The sequence below is a fragment of the Montipora foliosa genome, chromosome 9 (genome assembly GCF_036669935.1).
Source record: "Montipora foliosa isolate CH-2021 chromosome 9, ASM3666993v2, whole genome shotgun sequence".
Classification (NCBI taxonomy): domain Eukaryota; kingdom Metazoa; phylum Cnidaria; class Anthozoa; order Scleractinia; family Acroporidae; genus Montipora; species Montipora foliosa.
The window spans coordinates 24,050,616-24,063,115 of record NC_090877.1 but is presented as its reverse complement, the minus strand read 5'-3'; the positions used below and the strand labels follow the sequence as shown (position 1 = coordinate 24,063,115).

At 36.7% G+C, this 12,500-nt stretch overlaps 1 protein-coding gene across 1 annotated transcript in view; it reads right to left on the bottom strand.

The window, feature by feature from the left end:
- The window catches only part of LOC137971936 (cytokine receptor-like factor 3), a 17,459-nt gene that overhangs the window by 446 nt on the left and 4,513 nt on the right, over nt 1–12,500 (bottom strand). The window contains exons 2-7 of the mRNA XM_068818675.1: nt 10,966–11,083; nt 5,947–6,191; nt 5,783–5,867; nt 3,697–3,871; nt 2,896–3,154; nt 1–1,942 (exon numbers count right to left, since the gene is read on the bottom strand). The exon at nt 1–1,942 is cut by the window's left edge and continues 446 nt beyond it. Coding sequence (XP_068674776.1) covers nt 1,443–1,942; nt 2,896–3,154; nt 3,697–3,871; nt 5,783–5,867; nt 5,947–6,191; nt 10,966–11,048 — 1,347 coding nt within the window. The 5' untranslated portion in view covers nt 11,049–11,083 and the 3' untranslated portion in view covers nt 1–1,442. The remainder of the gene's footprint in view (nt 1,943–2,895; nt 3,155–3,696; nt 3,872–5,782; nt 5,868–5,946; nt 6,192–10,965; nt 11,084–12,500) is intronic.

Below are 12,500 nucleotides of genomic sequence, written 5' to 3'. Positions count from 1 at the left end.
GTATCCAATCTCTGAAATTCCTATATATTGCCGTTTTTCTCCATACATTTCTGTAATTTTGTGCTTTCGGAATTACAGGAAATGTATGGTAGAAACTTTGTTTAATAAATTTGATTTCTACAATAGCTATTCTATCTAACCTCACCCCACCGCACGTTTAAGCACATACGTTTTCTTTTGTAAAATAAAAGCACCCAAAATTGCCTATCATGAATTGAACTACCATACAAACCTTTAAATTTCCCGCTGTTATCCTGATTACCCATGATGCACTAAAGAGCGAGAAGTTGTCCATTGGTCACTAATTTTTATTACAGAAAACTTACATTTCAAATGTTCCGAAACATGAACTTCATTGCGAAGTAGCGTAACGGAAAGGACAGTTCATATGAAATTTTCATCAGGGCCATTATTTTAGTTTATTTTGCGTCTGATATGGTTTACTTATGGTAACACTTCAAATAAAGTGCACTGATCTTGCAGCAATAACAAATTCACTGCAACAAATTTACGATTGCAGCCCTACTAGAGCAACTCCTCTCACGAGTGTGACGCACTTGTATCGTATTATGTGTGTAACAACAGTTTCAGTGCATTGAAATATGCACACAATATATTGGATGTTGGCACAGCATAAAAATTACCTACACATTTGAACATCAAAACCTGATATTAGTACATAGAAATTTGATCTGTTTGAGAAAATTAAAAATCAGTATGGTCTTAAATAAGATGTTGCAAAGTAATAGCTTGCAGATGGTGTTACTTGGAAGAGTTTGCTAAAAACATTTTTAAGATATGATGCATTAACACAACCACAATATTTAGTTGAAAATGATAATTATTCTCCCTTTCCACTTCTTAATTGGCTCCTCAATTATTCCCTTTGCCCTCAACTTCCCATCATTGTCCTGTTTGGACACACTGCCCTCTTCTCTCACTCAGCCTAATCCACCACAATAATCCCCTGCTCTTCGTTTTTACTGAGATAACACTGGATAACATCCACCGAAACACCCCTTTCCCTTTGCGGCGAAATCACTTAAAGTAAACCGGTTTTTTTTTTTTTCAATTTAAAAATAAACGATTCAGACCAAAGAGAGACTCGAATCCGTACCGCTTGCTTTCCGCTACCGCTGGTAACCGATACACTAACGAGACAAACTGTTATCTGAATGTTCCAAGTTCCAAATTCGCATGTCTTGCGTAAAACACGAGGATAAAACGGTTTTGCATTACTCCTGCACGAGGGGAAATTTTAAGGATAACTTAAAACAAAACAATGCTATAAATCTGCCATCCACACTAAGGTAAAAAAATTAAAACAGGAACGTCCTGTAGGATGGAGATACGTTTCCCTGCTTCGTTCATCCAGACAGCATTATTTACCGCCCACTGAAGATTCCTGTGCAATCATTAAAATGTTCCTCACAAACGGTACATTATACAGAGACCTGCCATCCAGAATGTTGAAAACCCATTGCAAAATAAAACCCATCATTATCACTGTCCACCTGCCAATCAAACGTCACTAGCTTGTCATTCATAGTGATTGACACTCGCAACTTGTCTTCGGAGACTCTACTTGCCTCGAACACTACAACAGAGGCTCGCTTTAGCTGTGGCAATCTTGTTGTCATAGGTGTGCCGTTGACATAAACCACTCCTTTGGAATTCAAGCTCACTGAACCGGGACACTGCAAAACCTGCTTTGCATTACTGAAATCAAACAATGCAGTTGTAAGACCAATACCATCCCCATTGCTGGAATCTCCAGTTTCGTCGATCTTGAAGACTAAAGCAGTGTCCAATCTGTAACTCATTGTCCTTGATCGAAGAACTTTGGAGCAATCAGGAAACACTTTTGTGGCTGTCTTACGCCTGTTGCTAAGCTGATAAACAGCAAGTTTATTTTGATTGAAACAGTCTTCAGCTGACCATTCTAAAGATAAGTGAAGAAAAGATACGATCATTTAACGTCATGCTAATGTTGTGTTCAAAATCCAATCAACATAAGAACTTCTTACTGCTGGGGTGGTGCCATATTGTGCCCAAACGTACCGAACATTTGGGTCAACAAAGTGCTGAATGCATGTTAAAGGAAATGTTGAAACGGGCCTTAAGGTGAATGTAGTTTTTTTAAATCTAGCTAAGTTCCAAACAATAAAATTCACAAATGCATTAGGATTGAAACCAAAAAGGAAAAAGAAATGGCCTCTTTTCACCTCTTTGGCTTTCTAGAGGGAGTTCATATCAGGAAGTACTGTGATTTGAAAGAAATGGAATAGGCCATGGCAACTCAACATTGGCTATTCTTGCACAGATTCAAGCTACAGTTGTAACATTGAAATTTGGACATGTTGGTCTTTTGTAAAGGAGTAAACTTTAACAGTGGTCAACTTGGAAAGATCTCTTCTGGCATACTACTATACCACCAACTTTTAAACCCATCCTACCCAAATGGAGTATGGAAATGAAACCCAACCCACTGCACCATATACTGTAATACATGTCTAAATTATTTTCCTACGTTCTGTCATTTGGAGAATTTGATGTTTCAGAAACTTTTCTGATAGTTTAGTCTTGACAAAACGAGAATGTAGCGAAAATTATTATCCTCATTTTTATGTACAGCATTCCGAGAAGTGACAAAACTTATTTAAATTAGACCTCAAAAAGTTAGTAATTCGGTCCACATCGCTATGAGATGGGAAACTTCCAAAAAACGTTGGTTTCAGCCTCAAACCGCAACTGACTAGTCAATTATCATTCTCAATAACAAAATATGCAAAAAAGTATTATGAAACACAACTTTCATGCCTCAAATTTTATCTGCCCACGGCCTGCTAAGTTCAAAAGAAATGCCAAATACTCGGTTGGCAAACAACTCCTCACCATGCTGATCCAGTGTGGTTATTCCATTGCGTGGTATGCTCCATGATCCCCACTTTGCTTCGCTTCCGTATCTCCCACAAACACGGAAAGTGTAAGATACATGTGGCTCCAGGTCTGTGACCAGGTGAGATGATTCCTCGCCACTATAAACTGTGCTGAATACGGAATCATCATTGCCTTTGTTGTCTGTGCGACAGCACTGAAGCATGTATTCTTGAACCATGCTGTAGTCTGTAATAGACTCACTGTCTGAGTATGTCTGAAAAAAAGGACATACATACATGTTTACATGAACAAGCTAGTAGTTGCTTCAGTGGGTTTGGTAACAAATATTTATGAAGTGTATTTACCGTCTAATATTTTGCGTGTTCTCTTGACCATGGCAAAATGGTGTAATTATAGTGGAATAATAAAATTTAATCATCTTAAATTTTATTTCTTAATAATTATTTATTCACTTTTTTCAAATTATAATTTTTTTTGTGTGGCAAATTTGGTACCCACAACTTATTACCCACTCTCCAAAACTTATTATCCACGAACAACAACTTTTTACCCATGACAAACAACCAGAACCTACTCCTAACTGAAACAATGGCTTTCTTGTGACAATTTAATTGACGTAAATAATAATTGTAGCTTAACAACACATCTTTTCAAATAACATTAAAGTTGATCACCATTACAACCCCAGTTCTATAGAGCTGCAGAACATTTACACAGAGCTGCACAAATTTCATGACAGGATGTGTCGCCTGTTCAATAAGGGACAAACCATACCCATAATAAGCTCGTCATTACCTCATCATACCACTGAACAAGAATAGCCCCAGGTTGTTCTATGAGATCTGCTATTTGCAAGGAACCAGTCATGGACAATTCTCCTAAAGAACTGACAGCATCTATCACTGACTGGGTGTTATTTTCACTGAATTTTACTGTTAGTGTTTGAGATACACAAGGGGTGTCTGGATACCTAAAGGTAAGAACAAAAAGACACCATGCAAAAATAGGCAACTATTTGTTAGAGGTCAATGAAAATTAACTAAATATTCAACAGCCCAGAGGCATTGAAGGGTGTTTCACTTTTCAAATAATTGGTATGTAGTACATTAGACTATTTATAAATGTACTACATACCAATTATTGATGAAATGGTATATGAAATGAATCATATATGAACTGCGGATATGAAATCAAGTGAAGCTATGATCTTTGCAGTTATGAGCGCAATTTTTGCAATTGCGTAGAGAAGCCTAAAAAATTCAGGACTTCATGGGGTTTGAACCTCGCAAGGTCACGGGTTCAAACCCCATGAAGTCTTGAACTTTTCAGGCTTCTCTACGCAATTGCAAAAATTGCGCTCATACCTGCGAAGATCATAGCTTCACTTGATACCAATTATTTGAAAAGTGAATTGGCCGATCATTTCAAAAAGATGACCTTGATAACAAAATGCTGTTCAGTTTCAAGTGCTCTTGAAAAACTTAAATAAAATATCACCAAATCAGAGCGTGAAATGCAATGCAAAGTTGGAGATAATGTTCTGCTTTGTTCAGTGTTCATAACCAGCCATATCTCTGTAGTACTGGGGCTTACGTTTACAAAGGCTATGCTTTGCAACAATTTATTAACCTATTCTGTTTATTATTGATGTAATATGTAATATTAAAATCTTTGGTCCGACTACACTTGACCTGGTTTGACTGAGATCCCATCCCTTTCTTGCGTGAGAGGAAGCCAAATATTGACCCCAACTTGAAAAAGGTTCCATGAAATACTAATGGATTGTTTCATTTTATTCCAGTGAGAATTAATATCATATTCCAAATTCACATCTTTAAAAAGTACAGACTTATCCCAAGAAATCGAAATTGTTTGACATCATCACGCTGTTTGTGTGTTTTGGTTTTTTGTGTTTCAATTCATTTGTTCGTGTTACTATCACCATGCCGACTCATCTTATGGTACATCATCATCATAACATGTAGTTTACCATCAGATATTGTTATCGCAGGTAACTTTAAAAGGATGTCAGGCCTGAATTGAATAAAACGTTCTGTTCACAGTTGTCACTTTAGCCTCATTTTCTCAGCAACCCCCATCAAAAGCTATTGTTTATCTGCTGTGTGCTTTCTTTTGGAATTTGATTCCAGCTTGGTGATTTTCTCTATTTTTTCATCTGATTTGTTCCAGTTTTTATTTCACTGATTTTACTGTAACATTATTTTTTTCCTTGACCCGATCTGTGATCCTGTGTGTGATTTAGCCCATGACCCGGTTTTTGTCGACACCGTGCTTCTGTGGAGTGTGATAAACCCTGTGAATGTAGTCTTGTGAAGAGTTATTGTTTGTGGTTGAGATTTTCATAAATTTGGAGTACTTTAACAGAGGTCAGCTTCAGGGTGATGTTAAAGTGTGTTGTAAGTTACATGTTAATGTATAAATTTCTGCCAAGTGACCCAAGGTACATTGTATAATATTTGGCAGTTAAAACTGCACACTGTGATTCCTGCATTTTGATCTGTCTCATGAGCAAAGCTCTGGTTTGTTCTATTGCTGGTAAAAATGGTCACTTTTTGTTCATTGTTTGCCTATTCTGATGCCTTATCAACAAGTCATTAATTTTGTAAAGTGCTGGAAGCAGCTGGCAACAGTTTAGTGGATTGAGTTTGTTTTTGGTTGAAAAAACACAAACCCAACTTTTCAGTACAAGTTACTGTGAAGTGTAGGCACACGCAGCACATTCAGTGGACACCCAGTCAATTCTGTGGTTAGTTTGTACAGTAATACATTTAAGGGTGTTCAGCAATATCCTTTGTGTTCAAAACCCCCACTCCTATTAAGTGAGGTAACTGATTAAGCTGAATCAATAAAAATGACAAACCTTATAGGTAAAACTTGCAGTTCATTTTTCAAGTTTTTTCCTTCACTGAGAAGAGTTGCATCATCTTCATCAAGGGAAGCATTCCCTGCAAAGCAGATGGTCACTTAAATGTCAGTGGTACATGTACAGTTTTCTGCACAAAGAAACTCACAAATGCCACTCACCTTTTTCAATAAGCTCAGCAGTTTTAGATAGCTCTCTATTTATCTTGCCTTCTATATTGCTCAAAGGGTCCAAATCTTTCCTCTCTATCTCACTGATCGTATTCAAAATTGCCTTTTGACGGCATTCTAACATATGCACCAACTCATTTCGAATGTGCTTAAAATTCTCTTCCACTGCTGTTCGGGCTGAACAGATGCTATTTTTTACTCCCTCCTGAGTGGATTTAACATCTGTTATCCTGGACCTAAGAAGAAAAAGAATCAAGATTTAGCAGTATAACATTACTCAAACAAATTATTTTTCTAGATGAAATAATGATTTGGGTAAAATCAAAATTAATGATCTACCCCAATAAAACCCCAACATATAATCAAAGTGGCTATGAGCCACTGAACTTGGAAAGTGAATTATGTAAAGTGAAGATCTTGAGCTTCATTCCCAGCATTTCTTTCTTCTCTTCCCCTCCGCTGGTTCATATGGGATTGAAATCGAGCACTTCACATTACACTCTATTCAGTTAACTCTGTTTACATAAATGAGACAGTCAAACTTGCTCTTGCACTTTTTTAAGATGGTAAAATTCTTCGTAAGGTCAATGGGCACATAGGAATGTTCCACACGGAAATGCTTTTCAATGGAGGAAGAGGCATTCTTGTGCTCGTCAACGCATTGATGCAAATGACGCCGTGTGTAACCAACATAACCTGCATCACACAGGTCACATTTAAATTGATAAACAAGGGATTGTTGGTTGACAATGGGAGGCTTGACTTCGCGCAATTTCAGATGCTGTTTAATCTTGTGGCTAACAAATATGGGCTAAACTGTCACTTGTCAATGAATTTTCTGGCTCAGATCTTTCAGTTGTAATCTTACAATAATAGCTGAAGACTGGTCCTTAAATGGCAGAACAACGGGAACCCCTTTTAATTCGTTGTTAACAGCTGGTAACTCGAGAACAGGTTGATCAGAAGCTTTGACTGCGATAAAGTGCGAGATGGTGGAATTAATTAACCTGTCTGGATAACTAAGATGAGAAAAAACCATTTTGAGCCAATCACATTCAGTGTTCTTATGCTAATTTGAGAGAACACTTAGGGGGTATTTACATGAGACTGGTATGAGTTAGTATTGATCGGCCTCCATACATTAAATTTTTTTCCTATCCGTTTACATGAGACCGGCATGACAACGAACTCAAACCAGTCTGAATTCGCCGCAGTTGCTGGACCGAGATGAGAAATTCTCGTATCGGTCTCAGTTCCTACCGTTCTCATGTAAATGACAACAAATTTCACACCGGGTCGAGAAGTTTCAAGCCTGTATGCTTTTGGGTCAGCCATATATTTATTAGACAAAACATATCATTTCGACCTGAAACCAGGCACCAATAAAATTAATGTCTGCATTAATTTATTCACTGCGCCTTGAATTAAAAGTTTTACATTCACTTGTTTACGCATTTAAATAATTTGCAACATTTGCACATTTTTTGTAAAGTTTATGAACGCAATTCACCACGAGCAACAATTAATTTCTTTCACATTGTTTCTGAGAATTACAGGTGTCCATGGAAAATGACCATGGTAACCAATTCTAATACCAAATAAATACGAGGCATACCAGTGTACACGCCAGTACGAGGTCATTGCACTTAGCTTATTTAGGTATTATTACGTAAATTGTAAAGGCTTAAAGTTTTTTCTGTATACAAAATGTACTATGTACATTCTCCAAATAAAATTAAGAGTTTTGGAAAGATCTTGGATGTCACTTCTGGAATGAAGTTAAAGTGGTACTATGATCAAATTTTTACCCCTTGATTTTTTGAGTGTATCACATAGAATTCCATGAAAGAAAAAAAACGCCATTTACCGTTTGCAAATATCTTCATAAGTTCCGGAGATATTTAAGATTGAAAAATGGGTAAAATATGCAAATGAGATGACTGATGATGTCGTACACTCAACCCAATATTATATTGAGTATATAAATAGAGCTACTTTGGCCAATTTGCAGCGCAGACCATTGAAACTTGGTAGTCTAATAGTTCTACTGGAAACACACCTATGGGTATAAAAATTCTGTTCCCATGGCAACTCACTCTTTTCCAGTCTCCACCCACTTGATTTCAATATGTTGGTGATTCTCAACTTGAAAAATGTTAAAAAAGGCCACAAACTCGAGCTAACACATTTATATGCTTGCTGGATCATGCATATAAAGTGCTGTTAGCAAATATCAAAATGGAACGCCAAAGGTGGCCAGAAAAGCTTTTAATATGGGGGAGGTCTGGAACCCAGTATGATGCCATGGTAACAGAACTGTTAAGCTCATATTGTGGAGAACATTTAGTAGAATCTTACTGCAAAAAATCAAAAATTTCTGATACAAATTGGTTGAAATATCTCTTTTCATCACATTTGAACAAAATTTGGTTGAGTGTATGATGTCATCACTTGGCTAATTTGCATATTTTAAAAACTCTAATATCTCTGGAACGAAAAGAGATATTTGAAAAACGTAAACAGCATTTTTCTTCTCAAGCAGACTACTTGTTTATGTTTCAAAATGGCTTAGATAGGAAAGATGCGATTTTCGTCATAGTACCACTTAAATGAAAGATGTAGATTTCAGTTTGTATTTCCTAAAGGGTTTCAATGGCTACAGTACATGCGTTAAAGCGTGAAGTACATATGTATAATAATAATAATAATAATAATAATAATAATAATAATAATAATAATAATAATAATAATAATAATATTAAAAATTGAAGCGCAGCCAGGATTAGGCATATTAAAATACAATAAAAAAAACGTTCTCTGGCTAAAAATTTTTTGAAAAAGAATATAAGCTTTCGGCTGTCGATCTACAGCCTTCCACGGATAAAACGTTGAATGTAAATTAGTGAAATATATACGGAAAAGGCGAGATGATAAAAAGAACAGAGTAAAGGTATGAAAAATGGTGGCTATTGTTTAAAAAGAATTTTATACTGATTAGGAATCGGCTTAAAGTTATTGTCAGCATGCTTGGTAGAAGAGGTGTGCCAGGCCTCTAGAGTTTTCCTAACACGAAAAGAGCCTTTGTCGATAACTCGAAAATGACTGAAATCAATGCGATGACCGAAAGACCACGCATGTTTCGCAATGTTTGACCCATTGGCACATGTTTTTACATTCCTAACGTGTTCTTTCTTGCGGGTTTCAAAGCAACGGCCAGTTTCACCTATATAACACCAAACATGGGTCAAACATTGCGAAACATGCGTGGTCTTTCGGTCATCGCATTGATTTCAGTCATTCTCAAGTTATCGACAAAGGCTCTTTTCATGTTAGGAAAACTCTAGAGGCCTGGCACACCTCTTCTACCAAGCATGCTGACAATAACTTTAAGCCGATTCCTAATCAGTATAAAATTCTTTTTAAACAATAGCCACCATTTTTCATACCTTTACTCTGTTCTTTTTATCATTTTTATCTCGCCTTTTCCGTATATATTTCACTAATTTACATTGAACGTTTTATCCGTGGAAGGCTGTAGATTGACAGCCGAAAGCTTATATTCTTTTTCAAAAAATTTTTAGCCAGAGAACGTTTTTTTTATTGTATTTTAATAATAATAATAATAATAATAATAGTAATAATAATAATAACAATAATTTATATAGCATTTTACAAGCTCTTTCTTTCAAGCAATTGAGTATTGCACGTTCATTTTCAACTTAAAAAGGCAAATTTTGTTTGATTCTGCTTCTGAACACTTGGTAAAGTCTCCCTGAAATAGTGGAGAGAGAATCCTGAGAACATACAGGGTTAGGGTTAGGGTTAGCCATTGTTCAAGCAAAAATTGTGTACTGTAAGATGATTTCTTGCCATCCATGACTGCCCTCCAAGCCAATAATTATAAGTGCAAGTGCTATGCACTAGTCAGCAGATTACAGTAAAAAAGGTCAAGCATTTCTGATTTCTCTCATACGTGGATTAATACATTCATTAAAATTGCAAATTAATTTATTTCAGTAATCCGTTTAATAATCTGTTATAATCTGCCAACAATGGTCATTTCACTCTAGCAACATTACCTAATTTTACCAGTATCCTCAAACTTGAGACACTATGTTTGTTAATTCCAAAGATTGGACAGAGAAATGAATATAAATGCTTGTTGATGACCTTGGCAGATTATACATATTATACCTGTTAAATTGTCACGCCGGTTTGGCACCAGAAGCAAGCAATAATCCAATCAAAATTCAAGTTTTGAACTGAGGCTTAATTTGAATTTTGCATCATTCATCCGAAGACCAGATTATTGAAATGATTACTGAAATCAAATTTGCAATTATTATAATGAAATTATTAATCCACTTGCGAGAGGAACACTTGACCTGTTTTGACTGCGACATAAAAATGTTTACAGGATCTGACGAATGGAGTGACAGCCAGCTCCCCTCCAATAACTTGGAAATGGCTTTGCCGTCTTCACCAATAATAAAGCTTGGTTCTCGATTGGCTAACAAAAAATCAACCTTCAAATAAAATTATATGACAGAACATTGAACGCTGTTTATAGCCTATAGGCAATGGGTAACAATAAAACTCTGCCCTGATTACTAGTGAAACTATCCGCTTCAACAGGCCAAGTTTGAAATACCCACTGGTATGTTTACTTGAACAAGAAAGTGTTTTGCTATAATGGCAATTGTGCAAGAACATGGCTGACACATTATTACTGCCCAGAAGTGGTAAGTATGCAATGTTTTAATTTGTAATGTTCCATAAACACACCCACTCAAGGCTGCTGCCTAAGAAAATTTTAAAGGGGCCCTCAGAGCTAAATGCTGAGAACTTAGGAGCCCAACATATGAAGTGAAAGGTGTTGCTGTGAAAAATTAAGGAGCCCAGAGCTATTCTTTGGGAGCCCCAGGCTACCGGGCTCCTGTTAGGCATCAGCCTTGCCCACTGTACACAGGAACTAACAGACATGATCAATACAACAAAATCTACATGTACCTGAGATATGATGCATATTCATCGAGCTTCTTCAGCGATTCTTTAATGGCTAGTCTGGTGTTCATAACATCTTCATCCTCCATTTTAACTAGTAATCATCAGGAGTAGTTCTGTCATGCTAAGGGTGAAAATTTAATGTTTATGTTATTGAGTGAATTGGTGTAACTACCTTTCAAAGTAAATAAAATGGTTGCACGTGCTGTAAGAGATGAAATGCAATGGTTAAAAAGGGGGGTTCGACTAAGTTTCAATAAACAATGTTCAGTTGTACACTTTACTTACACAAGGTTCAACAATTTTCAAAGGAACTATGTATTAATTTCACTTCTATCTCTCAGTGACCTGACTTTGCAACCTCGTCCCCAGGGTCCTCTCTCTTCCTTGAGAGAGAGGACCCTGGGAATGAGGTTGCTGACTTTGTTATACAGTGTATGGTGATCAGATATTGTTAACAGCATCGTAGGTGAACTATTTTATGATGTGAAAGCCCAACATAGCAGAATTATTGTATTGAACTTGAATATTACAGATAAATGTAACAGTCATTCATTCTTTCCTTGGCTAAGATGCAACAGCTGCATGTACATGTAATTCTTGGGATTTTTAAAACGTACAGACCAATGAATAACTTGCTTGCAGGTAATTCACTAAACTATAATGAAGTAATCATTGGGGGAGCAGGGCTGGTGCAGTGGTGAGAGCACTCGCCCTCCACCGATGTGGCCCAGGATCGATTCCTGAATTCTACGCCATAAGTGGGTTGAGTTTGTTGGTTCTCTACTCTGCTCTGAGAGGTTTTTCCCCTGTTACTCAGACTGGTTTTCCTCTCTCCTCAAAACCAACATTATTTTGATTTGATTTGTTCTGATTTCATTTGTTTTGTAGTCTCCCCAATCAGTAGAGCACTTGTGCTCAAACATTTTGTTCCCTTCAATCTGGGGGAAAGACTCAGAAGGAAGCACACAAGAAGAGAAACAGTTCAGTGCAAAAATTACAAGCTGAAACACAGACCATAGGAGGAATTTTAACCCGCGTGTTTCAAGTTCATTTTAAAGTCCCTTTTCATGCTTAACCAAGTGTGACGCATCTGGGAATTAACGTGACAGTGAAAACGTATTTGTACAATAGATAGCTTTTTCGCTTTAAATGGAAACCAGATTGAATCAGCAAAAAAAATACACAAGATCTAGAACTGTTACAATGTATTAATGAGGGATAAACAGATGAGGGTCGAAGGAAACCACATATGGTTGCACTATGGAAAGGTAGCGATGTTCTGCTATTTTTGTCGGAAATCTAAAAAAACAATTCATAGTCATTGATTCTTGGTTTAATTAAATTAAATATGAACAGGAAAAAAGTCTTGACACCATCCACTTAACTTTTTATTTATCTATTTATTTATTATTTATTTAATCACTTTCACCACAACGGAGAAACAGGCTGTTGTGGGGGTCGCACAACAGGGGGAGGCTCCAAATTAAGTGTGCCCTTTTTACCCTCCCAGCCATGATATAGCACAGAAGACAGACCAC